This window comes from Narcine bancroftii, chromosome 1 (assembly GCF_036971445.1).
Source record: "Narcine bancroftii isolate sNarBan1 chromosome 1, sNarBan1.hap1, whole genome shotgun sequence".
Classification (NCBI taxonomy): Eukaryota; Metazoa; Chordata; class Chondrichthyes; order Torpediniformes; family Narcinidae; genus Narcine; species Narcine bancroftii.
This window is the reverse complement of record NC_091469.1, coordinates 272029071-272055292: the sequence shown is the minus strand read 5'-3', so window position 1 is coordinate 272055292 and position 26222 is coordinate 272029071. Positions and strand designations below refer to the sequence as shown.

The 26222-nt window shown below is 37.9% G+C and overlaps 1 protein-coding gene across 6 annotated transcripts in view; it reads left to right on the top strand.

Moving 5' to 3' along the window:
- dagla (diacylglycerol lipase, alpha) overlaps window positions 1–26222 on the top strand; it is a 203050-nt gene that overhangs the window by 162812 nt on the left and 14016 nt on the right. For all 6 annotated transcript variants that reach the window (XM_069899054.1, XM_069899074.1, XM_069899082.1 and 3 more), the window contains 2 exons: window positions 1114–1243; window positions 10010–10164. In XM_069899054.1, the coding sequence (XP_069755155.1) occupies window positions 1114–1243; window positions 10010–10164 (285 nt within the window). The remainder of the gene's footprint in view (window positions 1–1113; window positions 1244–10009; window positions 10165–26222) is intronic.

The window sequence follows — 26222 nt, the reverse complement described above, 5'->3', positions numbered from 1 at the left end:
CATCAGTTATTCAATTTGATATTCCCCTTTGTTGAAAGAGAGACTAGGGTGTCATTTTGGCAAAGTTGAACGATGGGAAATACAATCAGGACATCAGCTTTTGAATATTTTAATTTAACTAGATATTCCCACAGTATGAAGTTTCTTTTGCATTTTCACATAGCCAACTAAAAGCTTTAGTATTACTTGAACTTAAACGGTGGCTCAGTTTTTCAGTATCATTTATTTGATTAGAACTTTTTAAAATTCAGATGTCGAATGAGGGCTCATCACAAAGCTCAGCATGAGGTTTGAAAGGATTATCAGAAAAACAATCCCTTTAAATTAGACTGAATGTTTAATAGCCTGAAGATTTCTTGAGGCTAGAAAACTGAGGAAGGTGAATTTAGAGCAGAATAAGTTAGTTTTATGCATCTTGCATATGTTAATGCTAATAGTGGTTGGCTAATTGGCGCTTTTTTCATTATCATAGTGCTAAGAAGACATGAAAAGAAAAGTTGAGCAAGATTAACAAGCCAATCCATTTCACATCTTGATATCTTGTTTTATTGATTTTTTTGTCTTCCTTGATAAGAATGAAATAGAATGATTCCAGCCCTGTAGTATCTCATTAAATAGTGATTGATAGTATGATAAGGCAAATTTGTAAATCATGGGGCTCAGGGGATGAATGCAGATCAGCATAACACTTGTGGATACACCACAAGTGCGCTAACCAACAAAGACTGCCTTAACTCAGAGATTAAAACTGCAAGCATCAACTAGGAAATGCACATTCCTTCAAATCATGTGGAGTAGAGATTATAAATAGTTGTTTTTTTATTAATGATTATTGTGTTATTCATTCCCATGAATTTTAAAACACTACATTGTATATGGTGGAAATCAGGAATAAAAAGGAAAATCCTGGAAATAAATGACAGAGTATAGAGCTTTGACAAAAACAAAATACTCATTTGATGGCATCTAGGCGAATGCACCAACCATTTTGAACTCATTTATGATTTGTGTAGAAAGGATATGTGGTGTTGGAGTGGGTGGTTGTACCGTTGCATGGGATTCTTGGGTATTTTGATGTAATTCACTAATTCTCTCTAATCCACACTTGTTTAGTTGCTGTGGGCAGGAAGAGTCAACTTATTATGCTATTTGGAGTGACAACAAGACATTGGATGAGGTGATAATTTCTGCTGCCATGCTGAATGAGCACATGCCTCATATTGTCATGGATGGACTTCACAAGGTATTTTATTCCGACTAACTGACCAAACATAATTGGGATTGGTGAAGTGCTTTATATTTTTGATGTTAACTCTAATTTTAAATTTGAACAACGCAAATTGCAAAGGTGAAGATACATTTAGATGTGGTAGATTGGGAAATTAGATTCAAAAGGTATGATGATAAACAACTAATAATCAACATTTAAAGAATAAATGCACAATTTATGCAAAATATATTTGCCTTTAAACAAATGAAAATCACCAGGGAAATTCCAGCCTCGACTCTCCATATTAGTTCAAAGGAAAAGTTGCACTATTGTCAAAAAATTAAGCCAGAGAGTCTGGATTTTTCTTAGAATACAGAAAAGGAGGATTAAGGAAGAAATTGCTAAAGGAAAATAGAATACAAAATAAATCTAGCAAGTAACATAAAAGAAGATAGTAAAACTTTCTGTAGAGAAGTTAAGAAAAAGAGTAGTTTTTTTTACAGAATGAAATCAGAGAATTTATATTAGAAAATGATGAACTTTCATGGAAGAGAACATAGAAAAGTTCAAAATAGTGGAATTAAGAATGAATGAAGACCTCGATGAAATTTGTATGAGAAAAAAAAAGTATTGGTGAAATTGATAGGACTGAATAAAGGGTGTCATTTGGACAGGTAACTTGCATTCCAAAGCTTTGAAGGAGTTGGTTGTGGAGATTGTGGGTGCGCCGATTTATGTAAGCTAAAGTATGTTTGAGAAATCTTCTATTTCATTTTGAGATTATAATGAACAGAATATTAAGGGTGAACCAGTAAATATGGTTCAGAAAGCCTTCAATAATGTGATACAAGGGATGATTAAACATAATACGAGCACAGAAGATTGTGAGTAATATATTGCTGTGGATTGAGGGTTGGTTGGTGAACAAATGTTGCTTCAAATGGGTCCTTTACTGCCAGATGAATTGGTAAATGCTGACTCAATTTTGACATTTGAGAAAAATTTGGGGAGGTACCTGAACAGGAGGGGTATGGAGGGATATGATTCAGGTGCAGATCAGTGGTTAAGGCAGAAAAATATTTTTGCACAGACTAGAAGGACGCAAGGACCTGTTTCTGTGCAGCAATGTTCTATAGTTCTATTGTTTGGGAGGCTATGACCAGTAAGACACCCTGCAGATTGTTGTCAGGCTCCAGGATTTGGATCAAGTGTCATATAAGTGTAAAGTTTGCTGATGAATAAGATGGGATGCTCATATGGGATGTGTGGAGATGAAGAGAGGCTTCAGAGGGATATAGTTAGGAATAAGTGAATGGGTATGGACATGGAAAATCATGTATAAAAATGTGAGAGTGTTCACTTTGGTGGAAAATGGCAATTTTTTTAATGGTGGGAGATTGAAAAGGGCCTGAGAGTTCTTTTATGTTGAAATTCATCAACCAATTAGGGAGATAAACAATTTTATTGCTAGATTTCCATACATAAGTAAATGTCTCACTCCAATTATAAAGGGCCCTGATGAGATATATTTGAAATGTGACCAGGTCTAATGTCCTGATCAAAAGAGGAGGCTTGCAATAGAGGTTGTTCAAAGAAGATACACTAGATTGATAATTAAGATGGTAAGGGAGTTGGGTGACTGCCCTTTGGTGAGAAAAGAAGTAGTATGGGTTTATGCTGACAAGTTCAGAAGATGAGATTATCTAGTTGAAGCAAACAAAATTGAAACAGGGTTAGATCTCTGGATGATGTTTTCCCCAGATGGAGAGGTTAAAAATGAACAGTTGGCTATTCAAGATTGGGATGATAAGACATTTCTTCAATGGATAATCATGAATCTTTCACATTCTCTTCTCAAGAGGGCTGTGGACACTGATAACTGAATATAATGAGAGAGATTAATAGATTTTTGAATATTAAGGGCTCTTAGGGATAGTGTTAGTGTAGGAAAATGGCGCAAAAGTAAACCAACCCTCAACCACAAAGATAATACAGTTGATCAGATCAGCTAACAGTTCCATAGAAGAACAGGTACACAGGTCCTCACATATTTATTCCCTGTTTTTTGAGTTTTCATCTCTGAATTAAAACTGAGATTAGAATTATGGATTGGCAGTCTTGTCTCACTATTGGCCTCAATGAATTTGGGCAATTTCATCAGAAGATGTGTTTAAGAGTACCTCAAAATTTCAGCAGCGGGGCTAAAGCCAGAAAGATGGCTGAAGTGTGCAAAAGTAAAATCATATTTTCTTAGCCTAGTTCCTGAGGGAACCAAAAGTGACTTCACTCTATCACTACCATGTGCACTACCTTAAAGCATAATGTTGAATGATTCAAATTGTTGATGCTTGCTGACTGGTTGAATTCTGTGCTCCAGTGACAAAGTCGGCATTAAACCAATAAACTTTGGGCTTGAGAAAGCAATTAGTAACTGAATCAGGAGATGCTAGAGACTTCAGCTGCTGGAATTTGAAGCAAAAATAAAACAATCTGCCGGAGGAATTCAGCATGACCCAACGAAGGGTTCCAAACAGAAAACTGGCAATTCTTTTTCTCTGACTGATGTTGCTCACACTGTTGAGCTCCTTAAACAGATGGTTTTTTTCACTGTCGATAACTAAATTAAACTAATGCAACTATTTTAGTGTTTAAACCCTCTTGAAATGCACTGACCTCAAGTCAAAATTCTGGCCCACATCATTGAAGAACATTTCTCAAAGCATTTAAATATTCATGCCCAGGATGGTAACAAATGGATATCTAAGTCCTTTTTTAAAAAAAGATAAATCAGTATTACACAAGATTCGGAATGATATCTGTCTCATCATAAGACTCCGAAACATAGGAGCTATTTGGCCCATCCAGTCCACCCCACCATTCCATCATGGCTGATTTACTATCTTTTTCAACCCCATTTTCCTGCCTTCTCCCTGTGACCCTTGATTCCCTTCCTGGTCAAGAATGTACCTACCTCCACCTTAAATATCCCCAATAACTTGACTTCCACAGCCATCCGTGGCATCCATTTCCATAAATTCATCACCCTCTGGGTACAGAAATTCCTCCTCATCTCTGTTCTAAAGAGACACATTTGTATTCTGAGGCTGTTCCCTCTGGTCCCAGATGCCCCCACCATGGGAAAGATTCTCTCCACTTCCACTCTATCTAGGTCTTTCAGTATTTGATAGATTTCAATGAAATCCCCCCGCCCCCCCCATTCTTCTAAACTCTAGAGAATACTATCCCAAAGCCTTCAAATGCTCCTCATATGAAGACCTTTTCATTCTGGGGATCATCCTTGTAAACCTCCTCTGGAACCTCTCCAATATCAACACATCCATCCTTAGATATAAAACACCATGTTCCAAGGGTTCTGAAAGAAATGGCAGAAGTTATAGTTGTTGCATTGGTGGTCATATACCAAAATTCCTTGGATTCTGGGCAGGTCCCGGCAGACTGGAAGACAGCAAATTTCACGCCACTTTTTAAGAAGGGATGTAGGCAGAAGACTGGAAATTATCGGCCGATTAGCTTGACGTCTGTAGTTGGAAAAATGCTTGAAGCCATCATTAAAGATGAAATAGTGAAACTTTTGGAACGTAAGGGTTCAATCGGGCAGACGCAGCATGGTTTTAGAAAGGGAAGATCTTGTTTGACAAACTTGTTAGGATTCTTTGAGGATATAATGGGTGCGGTGGATAGAGGAGAACAGGTTGATGTTGTATATTTGGATTTCCAGAAAGCGTTTGATAAGGTGCCGCACAAGAAAATTATCAGTAAGTTACAGGAAAGTGGAGTCCGGGGAAGTATATTGGCATGGATTGAAAATTGGTTGTCTGACAGGAGGCAGAGAGTCGGGATAAGTGGGAGTTTTTCAGGTTGGCAGAGAGTGGTAAGTGGGGTGCCGCAGGGGTCGGTGCTAGGCCCACAACTGTTCATCATTTACATTGATGACTTGGAGGAGGGGACAAAATGTGGTGTAGCCAAGTTTGTGGATGACACCAAATTGAGTGGAAGAGCAAATTATAATGAGGATGTGGAGAGTCTGCAGAGGGATATAGTTAAGCTGGATGAGTGGGCAAAGGTCTGGCAGATGGAGTACAATGTTAGTAAGTGTGAGGTTATCCTCTTTGGCAAGAAAAATAAAAGAGCTGAATATTATTTAAAGGGTGAAAAACTACAGCATGCTGTTGTGCAGAGGGACTTGGGAGTGCTTGTGCATGAATCGCAAAAAGTTAGGTTGCAGGTGCAGCAGGTTATTAAGAAGGCAAATGGAATGTTGGCCTTCATCGCTAGAAGAATTGAATTCAGGAGTAGGGAAGTAATGTTGCAACTGTACAAGGTACTAGTGAGACCGCACCTGGAGTACTGTGTCAAGTTCTGGTCTCCATATTTGAGGAAGGATATACTGGGTTTGGAGACGGTCCAGAGGAGGTTTACTAGGTTGATCCCTGGGATGAAGGGGTTGACTTATGATGAAAGATTAAATCGTCTAGGATTGTATTCCCTCGAGTTCAGAAGAATGAGAGGAGATCTTATAGAAACATATAGGATTATGAAGGGTATGGATAGGATAGATGTAGGAAGGTTTTTTGAGCTGGCCGGGGAAACTAAAACCAGAGGACACAGTCTCAAGATTCGAGGGAGTAGATTTAGGACAGAGATGAGGAAAAATAGTTTTTCCAAGAGAGTAGTGAATGTTTGGAATTCTCTAACCGGGGAAGTAGTTGAGGCTGCCTCATTAAACATATTTAAAATTCAGTTAGATAAATTTTTACATGATAGAGGAATTAGGGGATATGGGGAGAAGGCAGGTAGGTGGAGTTAGGTCATAAATTAGATCAGCCATGATCGTATTGAATGGTGGAGCAGGCTCGATGGGCCATTTTTGGCCTACTCCTGTTCCTACTTCCTATGTTCCTATGTTAAGTGTGATCCTACCGATGCCCTTACAAAATCTCAACATCACATCCCTGCTTTTATATTCTATCCCTCACAAAGTGAATGCTAACATTCTATTTGCCTTCTTTACCACTGACTCTACATTTAAGTTGACCTTTTGGGAAGTCTTGGACAAGGACTCCCAAGTTTTTCTGCACCTCTGATTTCTGAACTTGTTTCCAGTTTATAAAATAATCTATACCTTTATTCCTTCCACCATAGTGCATATTCAGACACTTTTTTACACTGCACTCCAGCTGCCATTACTTTGCCCAATATCCTCATCTGCCTAGGTCCTTCTGCAGACTCATTGCTTCCTCAACACTACCTTCCCCTCCTCCAATCTTTGCATCATCTACAAACTTACCTAATCCATCATCCAAATCATTGATACATAATGTGAAAAGAAGTGGCCCCAACACCTTCTCCTTGGTAATACCAATTACACACACATCTGCCTGTTGACACTCTTGAACTTATGGCACACTGCCAGTGTCTTTCACAGTGAGAACAGATGTAAAATATTTAAGTTAAATCACCATATCTTTGCACCTCGTTGCTATTTCCCAGTTTCATTTTCCAGTGGTCCAATGTCCATCCTTGCCCCTCTTTTTCTCTTTCTGTACCTGAAGAAACTTTTCACATTATCTTTTATGTTGCTGGCCAGCTTACCTTTATATTTTATCTTTTCTCCCCTTATTTCTTGTTCAGTTGCCTTCAGTTAGCTTTTAAAAAATTTACCAATCCTCTTGCTTCTGTCCTCTCATTCTGATTCTCATCCCCCTGCTAAACTAGTTTAAACCCTCCCCACCAGCTCTAGCAAACCTGCCCACCAAGGTATTGGTTCGCCTTCAGTTTAGATGCAACCTGACCTTTTTGTACAGGTTGTACGTTCCCCAGAAGAGATCCTAATGATCTACAAATCTGAACCCCTGCCCCAACTCTTCAGCCATGCATTCATCTGCCATAACCTCATATTCTTGCCCTCACTGGCCTATGGCACAGGCAGGAATCCTGAGATCACCGCCCTTGAGGTCCTGCTTTTTAGCTTCCTTCCTGACCCCCCATACTTTCTCTTTAGGACTTCATCCCTTTACCTATCGATATTATTAGTACCAATGTGGACCACAACATCTGACTGCTCATCCTCCTGCTTGAGAATACTAGTGACTCGATCTAAGATGTTCCAAACCATGGCACCTGGGAGACAACATACCATCTGGGATTCTAGATCTTGTCCACAGAGCCTTTTTTCTGATTCCTTAATAATTAAATTCCCTATAATTACAACTCTCTTCTGCTCCCTCCTTCCCTTTTGAGTTGAAAGGCTTGACTGTGCTAGAGACCTGACCGCTATGCTTGTCTCTGGTAGATGGTCCCCCTTAACATTATCCAAAACAGTATATTTATTCCTGAGAGGAATGGCCACAGTGCTGCCCTGCAATGACTGCCTATTTCCCTTTCCTCACCTCAGAGTCACACAGTTAACTGCTTCTTGGCTTGTGGATGTGACTGTCTCCCTGTAGCTCCTCTCTATTACCCCATCTGCCTCCCAAATGATCCAGAGTTCATTCAGCTCTATCTCCAGTTCCCTAACATGGTCTCACCTTTGTGTGTCAAACTGAATATGTGATCAGTGCTGCTGAAATAGGTGAATGGACGCCAGGAAATGTTCAAACTGACAGCAGCCTTATTTGGAAAAATAATGGCCCCTCCTTGATAATATGCAAAAGCAGGAGATTTTGCACTGATGAATATCATCCAACTGAGCAGGTTATGACAATACTCAAAGGCATCCATGGAACTCTGCCAAAGGCAGCAGATAAATTATAAATTTTTAAACTTAGCCATACCTTTCAGCCTATGAGCCTGTGTTGTCCAATTACACACAATTGACCTACATTTTGAAGGCAGTAAGGAAGTAATCTGCAGGAAGATCTACACCCTAATGTGCTGCAGGTTCTTCAGTTTTACACAGGATAGTGTTAAGGGTGGGGTGGCGAAGCAAAACCTGAAAATTGATTATTTTATTCAACCACTTCAATCAAATTATATTTCATTACGTAAAAAATATTTTAGGTTACATGATAAGACTACCTGTAATCTAAAAGAGGGTGGAGGGGTGCATACATGCACCTCACAGTTAGGGTCTTTGCAGAGATTGAACGTGGAATATTGTTGACGAGAAAACTGTGGAATCAATGTGGATACAAAAAAAGTTGGGATGCTGATTCAAAGAAAAAATATTATTCATAGGTGGAAGGGAGTTAATGCTTAAAATGAGATCAAATATCAGGAAATCCAGACTAGAATGTACAATCGAAACACCTGAGAATAACAGCTGCTGGAGGAACTCAGCAGGTCAGGCAATAAGGAACAGTAACTGCATTTCCTGATAAGACTGAAGCTACAGGCAAAGCTACTAGCCACCCTCTGTAGCCAACCCTCTGTAGCAGCGGTTCCCAACCTTTTACTTTCCACTCACCTACCACTTTAAGTATTCCCTATGCCCTAAGTGCTCTGTGATTAACAAGGGATGGCTTAAGGTGATATGTGGGTGGAAAGAAAAAGTTTGAAAACCACTGTTTTAATCGTACCTAATGGACTCGCTATGTGCACGGTTTCACAACTCCAAAGGAAATGGGTCAATGACAATTTTTCTCAAGCAAAATATTTCAGTGATAATTGGGTCTAGAGCAGTGATGCTCAACCTTCCCTTCCCACTCACATACCACCTTAAGCAATCCCTTACTAATCACAGAACACTTATGGCATTGGGAATACTTAAAGTGGTATGTGAGTGGAAAGTAAAAAGTTGGGAACCACTGCTCTATAGGAACTCTATCGAGAGTGTCCTGGCTGGCTGCATCACAATGTGGTACGGTTGCTGCCGAGAAATGGATCGGAGGTCAATCCACAGGACAATAAGAATGGCAGAGGATCACTCAAGTCTCCCTATCGATGTGATCTACTGGGATCATTGTCTGGTAAGAGCGTCAAACCATTGAGGACCCCTTCCACCTCACACACAGCATCTTTCAGCTGATCCCATCAGAAAGAGATACAAGAGTATCAGAGCCTGGACCACAAGGATGAGGAACAGCTTCTTCCATGGACAATGAAAATGCTGAACGACCAAAGAAACTGCTCATGCTAACCATCTGAGACTCTTATATTTACAAAACTATTTCTTTACTTGTATATGTGAACACTTATCCTGCATATATGTTGTTTGTCTGTATGTGTGTTATTTCTGGATGTGTGTTTGCGTGTTTTGCATCGAGGACCAGAAAACACTGTATTGTTGAATTGTAATTGTGCAATCAGATGACAATAAACTTGACTATTTTGGGCAAAACCTTGCATCACAACCTGATATGTCAACTTTTTCTTCCTCCACAGATGTTCCTTCAACAGCTTGTATTTTTTTTTGCTCTCAAATATATACCATGGTTCCTGTTGTTGATAAAGATACCCTAAATCTGTACCTTCTTGAAGAAAATCTTTGTATCTCTTGGGTGCAGTTTTTTTTCTCAAACTGAAAATACGACAAAATTCAACAAATTGTGGAAATTCAATGACATACAAGTGTGCTTTGTTATGACATTTTCACTTTCCTATATCAGCTGTCCTTGTGGAATCACTCATTTTTTTTCTTATGTTATTCATGATCATAATAAAATTATATGGAACTTTCCCAATAGACTGATGGTATTTCAACCCACTCTTAGATTGATTTAAAACTCCAATTGCTAATTTGTTTCAGTTGTATTGTTCCAGAAAGGCTGAATTAAACCAGTGTGATCTATTCATTTAATCAGTGGTTCTTCAAAATAACTTGTTTCTTTCTTTAACCAGGTTCTCGAGAATTATAACAAGGGGAAAACAGCTTTACTTGGAGCAGCAAAGGTAATGGTCAGTCCAACAGAGGTGGATTTGAATCCTGATATGATTGTGCGGCAGCAGCCCCAACCAATGGAACATGGAGAGCAAAGGAGGAACAGCAATGTAAAGTAAGAGCACACTTTGGTATATGAGGTGCTAAAGCCACATCACAAGCCTGTTTGGATAGAGGGTACAAAAAGAGTTACTGTTCAATTTCTTATCTTTTGTTACGAGGTTAGAAGCTCAGAACTTTAAATTTGTGTCGCACTCTCATGTTTTGAAATGTTAAATGTTGTACTTTTTCTGTTCAGTTGTCTGTCATTCAAGAGCCATTTGAAAAACAGGACATATTGTCCAAAAGCAAAATGAACAAACAATATGAGATTGTCAGAACAGAGATATGATAGGAGATTGTCAGAACAGAGATATGACGGGAGATCGTCTGAACAGAGATACGACGGGAGATCGTCTGAACAGAGATACGATGGGAGATCGTCTGAACAGAGATACGACGGGAGATCGTCTGAACAGAGATACGACGGGAGATCGTCAGAGCGGAGATCCGACGGGAGATCGTCAGAGCGGAGATCCGACGGGAGATCGTCAGAGCGGAGATCCGACGGGAGATCGTCAGAGCGGAGATCCGACGGGAGATCGTCAGAGCGGAGATCCGACGGGAGATCGTCAGAGCGGAGATCCGACGGGAGATCGTCAGAGCGGAGATCCGACGGGAGATCGTCAGAGCGGAGATCCGACGGGAGATCGTCAGAGCGGAGATCCGACGGGAGATCGTCAGAGCGGAGATCCGACGGGAGATCGTCAGAGCGGAGATCCGACGGGAGATCGTCAGAGCGGAGATCCGACGGGAGATCGTCAGAGCGGAGATCCGACGGGAGATCGTCAGAGCGGAGATCCGACGGGAGATCGTCAGAGCGGAGATCCGACGGGAGATCGTCAGAGCGGAGATCCGACGGGAGATCGTCAGAGCGGAGATCCGACGGGAGATCGTCAGAGCGGAGATCCGACGGGAGATCGTCAGAGCGGAGATACAATTTGAATTTGCTTTGCATCTGGAGTGTATTTATTCAATTATAGCCATTTTTAAAGAATATCTTCCATTCTGCTTTCTTGCCTAGAAATTGGACCCATGCAAGTTGGACTGGGTTCCATTCATTTTAATGCATTTCATTTTCTCATTTTACACAATGGCATCAATCTGTGCAGCCCACTGTAATTTTTTAACTACAGAAATCAGATAATAAGATCACATTCTATAACAGTAGACAATAGGCGCAGGAGTATAATGTTTCAAATATCATCCAGCGGAATTTCTATTGGGAAACAAAATTAATGTCAGCGTGTTTGTTAAGGATGAAGAATTTTATGGACTGATACAGTCACAGGCCTCATAATCTGTCGACATGATGATTGCTTCTGATCACAGTCTTGGGGCCAACTATGATCACAGAGTGCCTTCGAGCTTGCTCAAGAGTCATCTTCTCCCATCTCCATGGAAGTCTGAGAGTAAATGATTTTGGTAGCAACTGTGTTTCTAGTGAGGAGGAGGTGATATTTCCAGTCCCCGCTGATTGGGGTCTGCTAATGAGGAGCAAGCAGAAAAGGGACAATTGAGTCCCAGATCGGAGTTTGATTATTTGTTTTGCTGGTATGATGGTGTTCAATGACATGCTACAGTCAACAACCTAATGTGGGTGTTCTTGCAGTTTAATTGACCTAATGCAGAGTGAAGGGCCAGCGAGATGGCATCCAGCATTTACTGTGTATGTTTTTACATTTATATTGATATACTATTAGCTATATCAGAACAGTTGTCCTGCTACTGGCACAAAAACAAGTATGACACAGCTAGAGGCAAGATGTTTTTCAAACTTAAAAAGAATATCCTTTTAAATCACTGTGGCATGTTTGGTTCAATCCAAGGCTTCCTGGGATTCACTACCTCTTTGCTCTAGGTTAGTACTGTATTATGAACATTTTTAACAGTGATATCATTCTTGAAGCATTGCATTTAGTCTGAAGTAGATTTATGAGACCAGCAAGGATTGGAGTCACCAATAACCATTGATTAGGGACAAATTCAATGCAGGGCATGCTTATCACTGCTGGGGCAGAAAAGAAAAAAGTAGTAGCAACTTATGAAGCTGGGTCTCCAAATCATCCTCTTGCCCCGGGATTTCACAGGTATGAGGAGAGTTTGCATTTTATAAAAATGCAGACAAAAGATAATCATAAATAAATGATGAGGTGCTAAAGTGAATTCTCCACCAAAAGAGGTCAGTGTTTGTCTTGGCTCGACAACCTCCTTACAATGGGGATATCAATGGAAAGCAGTGAACAAGGCAAGTCATTCTAACAAGGCAAATTAAAACTTTTCTTTTACTCTTCACAGAGTGATCTCACAATTTTAGGAGAATAGTCTATAAATGTTTAAGAAATTCTCACAAACTACAAAATGGATTATTGAAAAATGATACAGGTTCAAGACATTGACATCTGAAACTATGAAAACAGATTTAACATATATTTTAAAAAAAACAAGAATTAGACTGCAAATAGAGTGTGATTTGCATAAAAACCTACAAAATGGAAACATGCAAAGGCCATTCAGCTCCTCATGCTTTCCCAATCCTCAGGCTTTCTGTAAGTTTATAAGCCTAATTCTAACTTTAATCTTTCTTTATTCTTGTAATGCAGGTTTAATGCACTGCTAATAAAGGTTATATTCCATCACATTTATAGGTATGCACGAAATACAATTAACAATGGTGTTAAAAATACTAAAAGAGAAAATGGATACTGAAGCCAAAATGTTTTAATCTTCAATTCCCACCATCACTGCTTTCTCAGGAAAACTCTGATGCAAAGTTTAATTTGGCATTTTTATTCAGTATTTTGGAGCCCATATTTTTGCTTTTATTTATGTACTTTAGTCTATCCCTTCTCCCTATGAGTGATAAAGAACTGTTAAATGATGGTTGTATTGCCATCACATTTGATGTTTTTTAAGAGATTAAATATGTCACAAGTTGCACTATAAGGTTTTTGAGGATGTGAAATTTTTTTGAAAAGTTGTGTCTTGCAATTGCTTTCTTTCTTACAACTTTTTAAAGAAACGATATATTCTCAGAAATCAACAGGATATTTTTATTCTGCTTTACGCTGGATACAAAACGCAGTGATCAATTCCATTCCTTGATAATAGTCACAAAGGAGTGCAATTATTTTTTTTGTCTTAAAAAAACAAAGCTTTTTAAAATATGAATGAAAGTGTTTCAGGATACTGGGCACTTTCAAGGTAAGACATTTCTTGCTGAGGAGGTATATATTTGTAATTCAGAAATGTAAGCGAATGCCATTAATTCCAAGAAATATCTACTTAAGGTGCACTCAACCTATTTTTGCTGCATGGGTGTAGAAGACACACGGGAGAAAATTGGCTCCTAAGCGGCTTACGTTATTGTTGAAAATATAAAATATGCTGACTATGTATATTGCTCATGCTACTTAACATAACATTAGTTTCATTCTGCAGCAAAATGTCGGGGAACAACTTTCCTTCAATATGAATAAAGAAAGAAAACCTAAACGAAAAGGAGAAACTGAACAAGTGACAGGTTTGCGTAAACAGTATGGTAAAGACCAGCCTGGAATTTGCCCTTCTTTAGAGTATGAAGATTTACATCCAGCTGGAGAAAAATAATTGCTATACTTCCATAGGATAATGACCCCCAAATAAATCACACCTAAATACCTTGACTCAATGTAATCGGTAACATTCAAAAGTTCTAATTAAGTATGAGGTGGAAGAAAATATTGAAGTGAGGATATTGATATATTTTAAATTTATCAATACTAAATTCAAATGTTAATTCAAAATAAAAATCAGTTAATTCAATCACAAAAAAAAATTTGGCAACTTACATCAATGTAAAAGGTAAACAATATGTTTATCTAAGAGAAAGATTGATCAGCTGCAACAGTTCATTCAAGCTATGTCAATAATGTTTCATAGATTGTGATTAATAATCAAATAATCTATCAAATATTAACTTTCAGAGCTTCAAAACTGAAAATTATCCAGAATAATCTAAAAGTATACAGTGTATTTCAAAAAACTGTCAATTAAGAACAATTGAAGAAAAAGTTCAATAGTGGGCAACTTGCACTGTTATATGAATGCATCGGATAAAAAGTGAGATGTTGCATAATGGAGCAAAAACATTCAACAGAAATGCTAATTATTTGTGTATGCATTTTGACATCATCAAATCTGTACATAGCTATTATGAATGTCCAAAGTGTGGACATTATCCAGATATCTTCTCAATAAATGACTTGGAAAGTGCTTGAAGCAGTAGCTTTCCTGAGATTTATCAATACCAAGCAAAAGGAATTGTGTACAGTGAATCTTTTGCTTGATTATTTTTCCTTATTTATCAATAAGCAGGAAATCAGTTCTTGGGTATCTGAATGGGTTTCCAAGTTATGTTAACAAAAAAGGAAGACAAGTAAAGACCAAGTCAAATCAATGTTCAACAATTGAAAATACTTTTTTGATGATTAAAGATGAAGGCTGAGTTTTTTATTTTCAAACTTGATACAATAGTCTTAAAAAGAATAGAATGTAGGTGACCTTAAATTATTGTCATTTATGAGAAGGGTAAACAGCTACCATACAAAGTTCACGTATTTCAATAAAGATAAAAATGATTTATACAATGTGGGCCAGCTGGGAGTAATAATGAAGACTGAAAGGACACCAGACTGATTATGGAGCTCAAAGTAAATATTTGCACTGATTTTACTTAAATGAAGGGAGAATTTTGCACTCAAAAAAACAACTCACAGTAAATCAAATTGGAAGGTGACTTTTAAATTGAATAATTTAAAAATATCTAACTGGGATGCCACATGGAGGAATTGGAAACTGGTTCGTTATTGATGTTTTCCCTATTCTAGTTCAACAATACTGGTCTCTCACTGACCAATCAAAACACAGAAATGCTGGAGGAACTCAGTCGGTCTCACAGCATCCATAGGAAGTAGATATATTCCCGACATTTTACAGCATTTCTGTGAGACCAGCTGAGTTCTTCCAGCATTTCTGTGGGACGCTGCAAGACTGGCTGAGTTCCTCCCCCATTTCTGTGCATATATTTACCTCTCATTGATCCATACCTTTACATTTCACGAGATTTTCTTTTAATACCGCAAGCACTATATCTCACTTCTTCCAGCTGCGATCACTTATTCCTTTTTGAACAACAAAATCATCTGATGAATTTCTCAAATACTTTGCAATTCTCGTCTTGAATAAATCTTTCTTTCCAGTTTTTCATCTTAGATTTGGCTTAAAGTTGAACCTTAATTATGACTCAAAATTTTCATCAGGACCATAACTATCTCATCTCCAAGGTTACTTTCTCTCATAACTGCAGTTTTTTTTTTTTGCCACTGGATGATAATCCAGTTTTCTATCATTCTACTGCTGGACATTTTCAATTTACTCATCATTATTGCTCATGCACTGCAGATTATGCGATTATACTATTATGCCTTGCCTTATTTTCTCCGTTGCACCAATTTGTTATTATTCCTGGCCTCCTTGTATCCCAAATATTAGACTCTGTTCTCTCTCTTCATAATATGCTCTGGAGCTTTGCATCAGAATAAACCATCAGGTTTTCCTAGTGTAATCTTTTATTTCATTTCAATGTAAGTACTACTTCAGCTTGATAACTTGATTCATACTTAGAATCTAGGTTTGTATCTCCCTTCCTGCATTCAAGATGATTCTCTATTCATCACCTTCACTCTTATTCTTTGGCCAGCTCAACTTGCACTCACTTTCTCATTTTCTTCCCTAAGCTTAAATTTCATATTTTATCCAAAAATGTGTAAAATGTTGGATGGCAATATAAAAATGCAAGCTTTTATTCTTATAATAACAATAGCTGTTTGGGTACTGGAATGTTATGTATACTTTGTTAGGAATTTTATGCACAGAAGAACATTTCCAATGGCAAATGTAAGATTTGTCTCTCTAATATTCTTTGCGACTTAGGAAATATTCTGATTTTCATCAGGTCGGAATCTTTGCTGAAAAAAGATGGCACTTGAGGCCAAATCTATTTACAATCAAGCAAAGGAGCAGGCTTGGCAGAAACAGTAGCATCAACCAGAGAGAACAGGCTATTGTACGAAATTTGGACATTTTTCAAAAGCACCATCTAGAATGTACTTGTATAGAGGTAAAAGGAAAAATCAAAACAATCATGAACAAGAAACTTTGTACCTTTGCTCTGTTTGCTTCAACAGTAAGGACCTCTGCTTCATTTCTATACCCCATTCCCCCACTGACACATCTGTCCATGTACAGCTAAGTTCAGGCTGTCTGTAAATTGAAGGAAAAACGCCTTGTATTCATTCTCCACAATCTCCAACTAGCCACCATCAATAAAGACATCCAATTTCTGTTAACCACTTCCCTTGTCTCTCTCTTTCTTGTCATCCTTCTGACTCTATTCCTCCAGCTGCCCACTCCTTTCCTTCTATTTGAGAGCTATCTTTTTTAGCACTCTGCCCTCTCCCCATCTCTTAGAACAGAATATTGCAGCACAGTCCCTTCAGCTCACAATGTTATTCCACAACAATCTAATCCTTCACTGCCTCATGCTTATAACCCTCTTTTTTTTCTTACATCCCTGTGCTTATCTAAGAGTCTTTTAAGTGTCCCTATTGAACCAACCTCCACCACCCCCAACGATGTATTCTAGGCACTCACTTCACAGAGTAAAAAAAAATTACTTTGACCTATCTCCTAAACTTTCCTCCATTCACCTGAAACAGATGTCCTCTGGTATTTGGTATTCTCATCCTACTCACTCCGAAGAGAAAAGTCCCAGCTTGGTCATCCTTCCTTCATAAAGCATGTTCTCCATTGCAGGCAACATCCTGCAAAATCTCCTCTGCTCCTCCTCTAAAACATTTGCATCCTTCATGCAGAGAGGCAACCAGAACTGAACACCATAATTGTGGTCTAACTAGGTATTTATAGAGATGCAACATTGACTTAGCTTCTTTCTCTTCTTCATCCTCCCACCTGTCTTCTCTCCTTAATTCCCCTCCCCACTTTTTAATTTCAGGCTTTAGCTGATTTTTGGCACTCTTGAAAAAGATATGAGGCCTCTAACGTTGACTGCCTTTCGCTTTCAATAGATGCTTCATGAACTGCTGACATTTTCTAGCACTTATGCGCCCTGCTCAAAATAATTCTAGTCTTCGTTCCCACTTCAAAATACAACTCCCATGGACTCCAACTATGTGGGTGAACTTATGGGTAATAATCAGAATGCATTTAATAATGCTCATGTGAAATATGAGTAGTTATCTTTATGTTGATACATTCTTGGTTAGTATTTAACAGTTTTATAATGATGTCTTTGCATCTGGACAGGCAAGGAGGGATGAATGGACTTGTTGGGCCTAAAGATCATTATTTCCATTTGGAAAGTTATCTTTAGTTTTGAAGAAAGGATGACAAAATCCAATCAAATTAAATTTCCAATTGTTCATATGGTTCTTTGCAGGTTGTTGCTTCTGTAATCCTAAAAGCTCATTCTTTGCTAATGCAAACATATACCTTTTAATCTTTCTGGATGCAAATCAATTTGTTCTTCGGAAAATACGATTGACACAATTTGCTTGGGAAACATTTGTTTTGAAGGTCAGACTTACAGATGATCAAAGGAAACTTGATTTGCTTTTTAATGGCAATTTGAATGAATTTCCCAAATGGAACTTCGTCAAATTCTTTCCTCTTAAACACTCATACCAAGGTTAATAGCCACTGAGCCATGCTGATGAGAAAAAAAGGTTGTAGATGAACAGTATCTCTGCTAGGGCTTAGAAATGTAAAAATTATTCTTAGTGTTTTAGAATTAAAAAAATGTACATACAACTATTAGTTTACTTAATAACTGCTATCTTCTACTGCAATAGTTGGATCTTACTGTAATGGAGGATCTAGACTGAGAAAAAAGTGGTCAAACTTATGTAATGACAACAGCAATTCTCCAGCAACTTCATGCATTAGGGTGGGGATGTTCTGACTGTCAACGAGCCACACCAAGATTGAAACCAAGGTGAAGAGTGTCTTTTATTAACTGAATTAGCAGATATTTTATAGAACCTGCCCTTCTTGGAGATGGATTGCAGTACAATTAAATGTGAAAATGTTGTTTTTCAAAAGTGATTAAATACAATTTCAATGATTATATACATTAATTTTAACATTTTTGGTGTAGGCTGGAACTTTGTAGAACTGCATGTTGAAAATGGGAGTATCTTTTAACCAATAGGACACCTTTCTAAAAATTCAAATACAAATAGATGGTCAGATAAATAAAGCACTAGACAGACCTCCAACACCAAAAACCGTTATTTTGTTACAACCTTAAGGGATGGCTCCCTGAATATATAAACACTCAGAATATTAATTGTTGAAAGAAATAGATCTTGAACAATGTGCTAAGTGTTAGAGATATAGGTACATCTTTAATTCTGCATTATTACATAAATGCTCACTTAATAACAGCTTCTTTGATCTCAGCCTGGTAGTTGATTAACACAAATATTAATTTATTGTCTTCCTTTGCATACTGTATATACTCGTGTTATAGTAGAGTTTTGGTTACCAATTTTTATGGTAAAGTTTAGGGGGTTGACTATTATATGCAAACTACTTCTGACTGCGGGAAGTAGCTGCATCATTCAGGGAGTTGAGAGCTTTGATGGGCGGGAGGCCGAGGTGAGGATCAACGGTCGGTGCATCAGGAGTTCCGGTGGGTAGGCAAACCGGGCAAGGATCCGCGGTTAGGGCATCAGGAGCCCAGATGGGAAGGTACTGGGGCCTCGGCAAGAGATGGTGTTGGGAACTCTCATGGGTGGGCGACCGGAGCCGAGGCGTAAGTCTGCGCTTGAGGCATTAGGAGCTCCAGTCGACGGGTGGCTGTGGCCAAAAATGGAGGAGTCAACTTGTACACACAATACATGTAAAATAACAGATTTTTGGGCCAAAAACAGCGAGTCGACTTTTGCACTGTATCAACTATTACACATGCATTTCTGGTAATTAGTAGTGCCAAATCATAATGCCTGACACACAATGGCTAATTTCATTGCCCTTAAAGTATTAATGAATGCTACATTAGTAAACAGGTGTTTTTGAAGACTGGTTATCATTTATATTAACCAGGTACTACCCTAGTTCTGTAACTCCTGAAAGATGTCCCATGAAGAAATAAATCCCTCCAAAAAGAAAAGTTGGTGAATTGCTTTGGAACAAATTGAAAATTAAATAAGGACTGATCTTAAATAAGGGATATTTGTATTGCTCATTTGCTTTAGTGTTTAAAACTTCAATATTTTTAAAGATGTATTCTCAAAGGCAGATTACTTATTCCAGACTTTATTTTGTGTTCTGTAAAATGTGTAACACTTAAGCTCAAAATTCTGTTTCTCCCCCACCTGCTTTGTTGTGCTCAAATTGATGCAATTGATTGCACAGCCACTTTAAAGCTGTTGCAGTACATGATGATCACTTGAAAAACTGGTGCTTAGAACCATAGAACACAACAACAGTCAAGCAGGCCATTTGGCACATCTAGTCCATGCTGAACTCTTTATTCCATCTAGTCCCATTGACAGCAACCCCCTGTCCCACCTCCAATATGGCCCTCCATAACTCCCACCACCATACACTTGCCTATCTTATCTTTGGCTTGGCTTCGCGGATGAAGATTTATGGAGAGGTATGTCCACGTCTGCTGCAGGCTCATTGGTGACTGACAAGTCCGATGCGGGACAGGCAGGCACGGTTGCAAGGGAAAATTGGTTAGTTGGGGTTGGGTGTTGGGTTTTTCCTCCTTTGTCTTTTGTCAGTGAGGTGGGCTCTGTGGTCTTCTTCAAAGGAGGTTGCTGCCTGCCGAACTGTGAGGCGCCAAGATGCACGGTTGGAGGCGATATCAGCCCACTGGCGGTAGTCAATGTGGAAGGTTCTTAAATGTCATATTTAAACATATTCAGCTCTTCTGCAGCTTGCACGTTTCAATTTCTCACCACCCTTTGAGTGAAGATGTTCACCATAAACATTTCACCTTTAATCCATAAAAATAGGGCAATGAGTACAGGAGGGAGATTGAAAACTTGGCAGAATGGTGTGCCAACATCAACCTTGCAGTCACTGTCAACAAAACTAAGCTGATTGTTGACTTCAGGAAGGGAAAACCAGAGGAGTTCGATCCAGTGATCATTGGAGAATAAGAGGTGGATGGGGTGAGAAAATTTAAGTTAGAACCATTGAACAATTACAGCACAGAAACAGGCCACCTCGGCTCCTCAAGTCAATGCCGAACCATTTTGTGGGACCAAACACACTAATGGCCTTAGGAAAAAAATACGTATTTCCTCAGGAGTTTACAGAGGTTTGGTATGACATCAGAAACACTGGCAAATTTCTATAGATGTGTGGTGGAAAGTGCGCTGACCGGATGAATCATGGTCTGGTATGGGGACACCGATACCCCTGAGCATAAAGCCCTGCAAAAGGTGGTGGATGCCGCCTAGGACACCACAACCAAGCCCCCAACCATCCAGAACATTACAGGGAATATTGCTGTTGGAGAACAGCAGCAATCATCAAGGATCCACATCACCCAGCACACACTCTGTTTTCTTTACTACCATCAGGAAAGCGGTATAGGTGCCAGAAGGCTCGCACCACCAGGTTCAGGAACAGATACTAGCTCTCCACCATCAGACTCCTCAACAACAAACTCAATCAGGGACTCATTTAAGGACTCTTACTTGTGCACTTTATTGATTTTTTTTTTCTTTCTGCATTGCATAGTTTGTTTACATTTCTTTATTTGTTTACTTATGTATGTTGAATGCAGTTTTTTTTGGACTACCAATAAGTGGTAATTGTGCCTTGCCTATGGGAAAAAGAATCTCAGGGTTGTATTTTTTAAATTTTTTTAAATTTTTCACACTATGAACCATACTGACCAAAATACACACAAACATTTCCCTCTTGAATATACACAGTGTCATTTTCTCCCCTTTCTACCCTCCCTTCCCTCCCTCCTTAACCCCCCCCCCACTCACTCAACGTTCAACATATACAATACATCAAACCCATTAAACAATGTCATCACACAATGAAAATATACAAGAAATTTGTGTCTTCTACTTTTACATACTGGGTCGGTTCATTTCATCTTCTCCTTCTGTCATTTTAGGCGGTGGAGGTCCGTGGTAGGCCCTCTCTGTGTGTTCCATGTACAGTTCCCAAATTTGTTTGAATACTGTTATGTTGTTTCTTAAATTATATATTATTTTTTTTCAAATGGAATACATTTATTCATTTCTATGTACCATTGCTGTATTCCCAGGCTATCTTCAAATTTCCAGGTTGACATAATACATTTTTTTGCTACAGTTAAGGCTATCATAATAAATCTCTTTTGTGCTCCATCCAAATTGAGTCCAAGTTCTTTACTTCTTATATTACTTAGAAGAAAGATCTCTGGATTTTTTGGTATGTACTTTTTGTGATTTTATTTAATACCTGGTTTAGATCTTCCTAAAACTTTTCCACTTTCTCACATGCCCAAATTGTATGTACTGTTGTTCTTGTTTCCTTCTTACAGCGAAAACATCTGTCTGATACTGTTGGGTCCCATTTATTTAACTTTTTGGGCGTGGTGTATAGCCTGTGCAACCAATTATATTGTATCATGCGTAGCCTCGTGTTTATTGTATTTCTCATAGTTCCGGAGCATAGCTTTTCCCATGTTTCATTCTTTATCTTTATGTTTAGATCTTGTTCCCATTTTTGTTTGGGTTTACAGCTTGTTTCCTCATTCTCTTTCTCTTGCAGTTTGATCTACATGTTTGTTATAAATCTTTTAATTATCGTGTCTGTAATCACATATTCAAAATTACTTCCTTCTGGTAACCTCAGCCTGCTTCCCAATTCGTCCTTCAAGTAGGTTTTCAGTTGGTGATATGCAAACATTGTACCGTGAGTTATACCATATTTGTCCTTCATTTGTTCAAAAGATAATAATTTATTTCCCGAAAAACAATTTTCTATTCTTTTGATCCCTTTTCTCTTCCATTCTCTAAAGGAAAGATAATCTATTGTGAAAGGGATTAGTTGATTTTGCGTCAATATTAGTTTTGGTAGTTGATAATTTGTTTTATTCCTTTCTACGTGAATCTTCTTCCAAATGTTGAGCAGATGGTGCAGTACTGGTGAATTCTTATATTGCACCATCTTTTCATCCTACTTATATAGTATATGTTCAGGTACCTTCTCCCCTATTTTATCTAGCTCTAATCTGGTCCAATCTGGTTTTTCCCTTGTTTGATAAAAATCTGATAGGTATCTTAATTGTGCTGCTCTATAATAATTCTTAAAGTTTGATAGCTGTAAGCCCCCTTGTTTGTACCATTCTGTTAATTTATCTAGTGCTATCCTCGGTTTCTCCCTTTCCATAAGAATTTCCTTATTATTTTCTTTAGCTCCTTGAAGAATTTCTCTATTAGGTGAATTGGTAACGATTAAAATAGGTATTGTATCCTTGGGAAGATATTCATTTTAATACAATTTACCCTTCCTATCAGTGTTAGTGGTAAGTCTTTCCAATGTTCTAAGTCGTCTTGTAATTTCTTTATTAATGGCTGATAATTTAGTTTGTATAGATGGCCTAGATTATTATCTAGTTGTATACCTAGGTATCGAATTGCTTGTGTTTGCTATCTAAATGGTGATTCTTTCTTAAACTTTGTGAAATCCGGATTATTCATTGGCATTGCTTCACTTTTATTTGTGTTGATCTTGTACCCTGATACTTCTCCATATTCCTTCAATTTCTTATGTAATTCTTTTATTGATATTTCTGGTTCTGTTAAGTATACTATGACGTCATCTGCAAATAGACTGATTTTATATTCCTTCTCTTTTATTTTTGTCCCTCTTATTTTATTTTCTGTTCTTATCAGTTCTGCCAGTGGTTCTATAGCTAATGTGAACAGTGAGGGAGATAGTGGACATCCCTGCCTAGTTGATCTGCTTAATTTAAATTGGTTTGATATATATCCATTTACTGTCACCTCCGCGAATGGTCCCTTATATAATGCTTTAATCCAATTAATATATTTCTCTGGTAGGTTGAACCTCTGTAGTACTTTGAATAAATAATTCCATTCTACTCTGTCAAAGGCTTTCTCTGCGTCTAAGGCAACCGCCACTGTTGGGGTCTTGTTTCCTTGTACTGAATGGATTAAGTTAATGAACTTACAGATATTGTTCATTATTCATCTTTTCTTAATAAATCCAGTTTGATCTAGTTTTACTATTTTTGGTACACAGTCAGCCAATCTGTTTGCTAATAATTTAGCTATTATCTTATAATCTATGTTAAGTAGAGATATTAGTCTATACGATGCTGGTGTTGGTGGATCTTTCCCCGTCTTTGGTATTACTGTAATTATTGCTGTTAGCATGAATCTGGCAAGTTTTGTGTTTCTTCAATCTGGTTCATTACTTCCAGGAGTGGAGGAATTAATAAGTCTTTAAATGTTTTATAGAATTCTATTGGGAGTCCATCCTCTCCTGGCATTTTATTGTTCGGTAGTTTTTTTAATATATCCTGTATTTCCTCTATTTCAAATGATTTTATTAATTTATTTTGCTCCTCTTCTTGCAATTTTGGTAGTTAAATTTTAGCTAGAAACTCCTCTGTTTTGTCTTCTTTCCCTTCGTTCTCAGTTCGATATAGTTGCTCGTAGAATTCCTTGAAATTTTTATTGACCTCCATTGGGTTATATGCAATTTATTTGTCCTTTTTCCTTGATGCCAATACTGTTCTTTTAGTTTGTTCTGTCTTAAGCTGCCAAGCTAGTATTTTGTGTGTTTTTTCTCCTAGCTCATAATACTTCTGTTTTGTCTTCATTATGTTCTTCTCCACCTTGTATGTTTGTAGTGTTTCATATTTTATTTTTTTGTCCACCAATGCTCTTCTTTTTGTTGTATCTTCCCTTATTGCTAATTCTTTTTCTGTACTTGCTATTTCTCTTTCCAGCTGTTCTATTTCCCAATTGTAGTCCTTCTTCATCTTAGTACATAACTTATTATCTGCCCTCTGATGAACGCTGTCGTTGCATCCCATAGTATAAACTTATCTTTCACTGTTTCCGTATTTATTTCAAAGTACATTTTAATTTGTCGCTCAATGAATTCTCTAAAATCCTGTCTTTTAAGTAGCATGGAGTTTAATCTCCATCTATACGTTCTCGGTGGGATGTCCTCCAGCTCTATTGCTAATAACAGGGGTGAGTGATCCGATAACAATCTAGCTTTATATTCCGTTTTCCTAATTCTCCCTTGGATGTGGGCTGATAACAGGAACAGGTCAATCCTTGAGTATGTTTTCTGTCTATCCGAATAATATGAGCATTCCTTCTCCTTTGGGTGTTGTCTCCTCCATATATCCAAAAGTTGCATTTCCTGCATTGATTTAACCATAAATTTGGTTACTTTGTTCTTTCTGCTAGTCTGTTTTCCAGTTTTGTCCATCTTTGAGTCCAAATTAAGGTTAAAGTCCCCTCCTATCAGTATATTCCCCTGCATATCTGCAGTCTTCAAAAAGATATCTTGCATAAATTTTTGATCCTCTTCATTAGGTGCATATACATTGAGTAAATTCCAAAATTCTGAATATATCTGACACTTTATCATTACATACCTCCCTGCTGGATCTACTATTTCCTCCTCTATTTTGATTGGTACATTTTTATTGATTAATATAGCTACTCCTCTGGCTTTTGAATTATATGATGCTGCCGTTACGTGCCCTACCCAGTCTCTCCTTAATTTCTTGTGTTCCACTTCAGTTAGATGTGTTTCTTGCACAAATGCTATATCAATTTTTTCTTTCTTCAGTAAATTTAACAGCCTCTTCCTTTTGATTTGGTTATGTATTCCGTTAATATTTATAGTCATATAGTTCAACATGGCCATTTCATACTTTGTTTACCTTTCATTTCTGCTTTCTCATCACCACCTTTCCTCCTTATCCATTTCTGTTTTCTTTTTTTGAACACATTGTAAGACAACACTTCTAAACACAAAATATTTCCACTATTCCCACATCTAAAATTCCCTTAACCCCAAATGTCCCCCCCACCTCTCTGAGTTCCCCCTTGTCCCTTGCCGGGCAACCAATCTCATGGTTGTATTGATGTCATGTATGTACTCTGACATTAAATCTGAAATATCTTCTGGTTGTTGTCTCACCAACCTCAATGGAAAAAGCCTGTTTGCATTAACCCTATTTATATCACTAATCATTTTTTATACCTCTATCAAACCTCCCCTCATTCTCTGATGCTCCAAACTAACATCCTTGAAATTTTTTTCTCTGCAATCTTTCAATCTTATTGATACTTTTCTTATCAGTAAGTGACCAAAACTGCATATAATACATATTTGGCCTCACTAATGTCTTTTACCTTACTTCAAGATCAGCAATTACCATTACCACATCTGTTAATTTTACTTGCTCAGACTAACCACAAGGCTGGTTATTTCTTCATTAATTATCATAAACAGATTTTCCTTCATATTGATCTTTTTTTGCCAGAGGAATGCAGGAATGGTTGATCCATGAGTTGGAGATTGTTGATGAAATGTTGGCCAATTTTTAATGCCTAAATACCAGAAACTTATCATTCTTATATTTAAAAATCAGTGATATATCATGGACCAATTAGTTTTTGTGACTGATGAAAGCCAGCCTGCCAAATGTGGCCTTCACCTCTTCCAAAGTACTCCTAATTCTCTCTGTTCTACCACATGCCCCAGCACCCTACCATTTTCTCCAGGTCATAGTTTGACTTGCAACATTTTGCACTTATCAATTTTAATGTATATTCCATTGTGAGATATCACTGGATGCTTTGCATGGTTTGATACACTTATGTGATGCAAGTGACAAGGCACAAAAGCTCTTGTTCACTGCTAAATTATGCCAGTCATAACAAACTGATTGTTATAATTTATTTAAGTGAGATATAAAAATGCATTTCAGGCAAAATT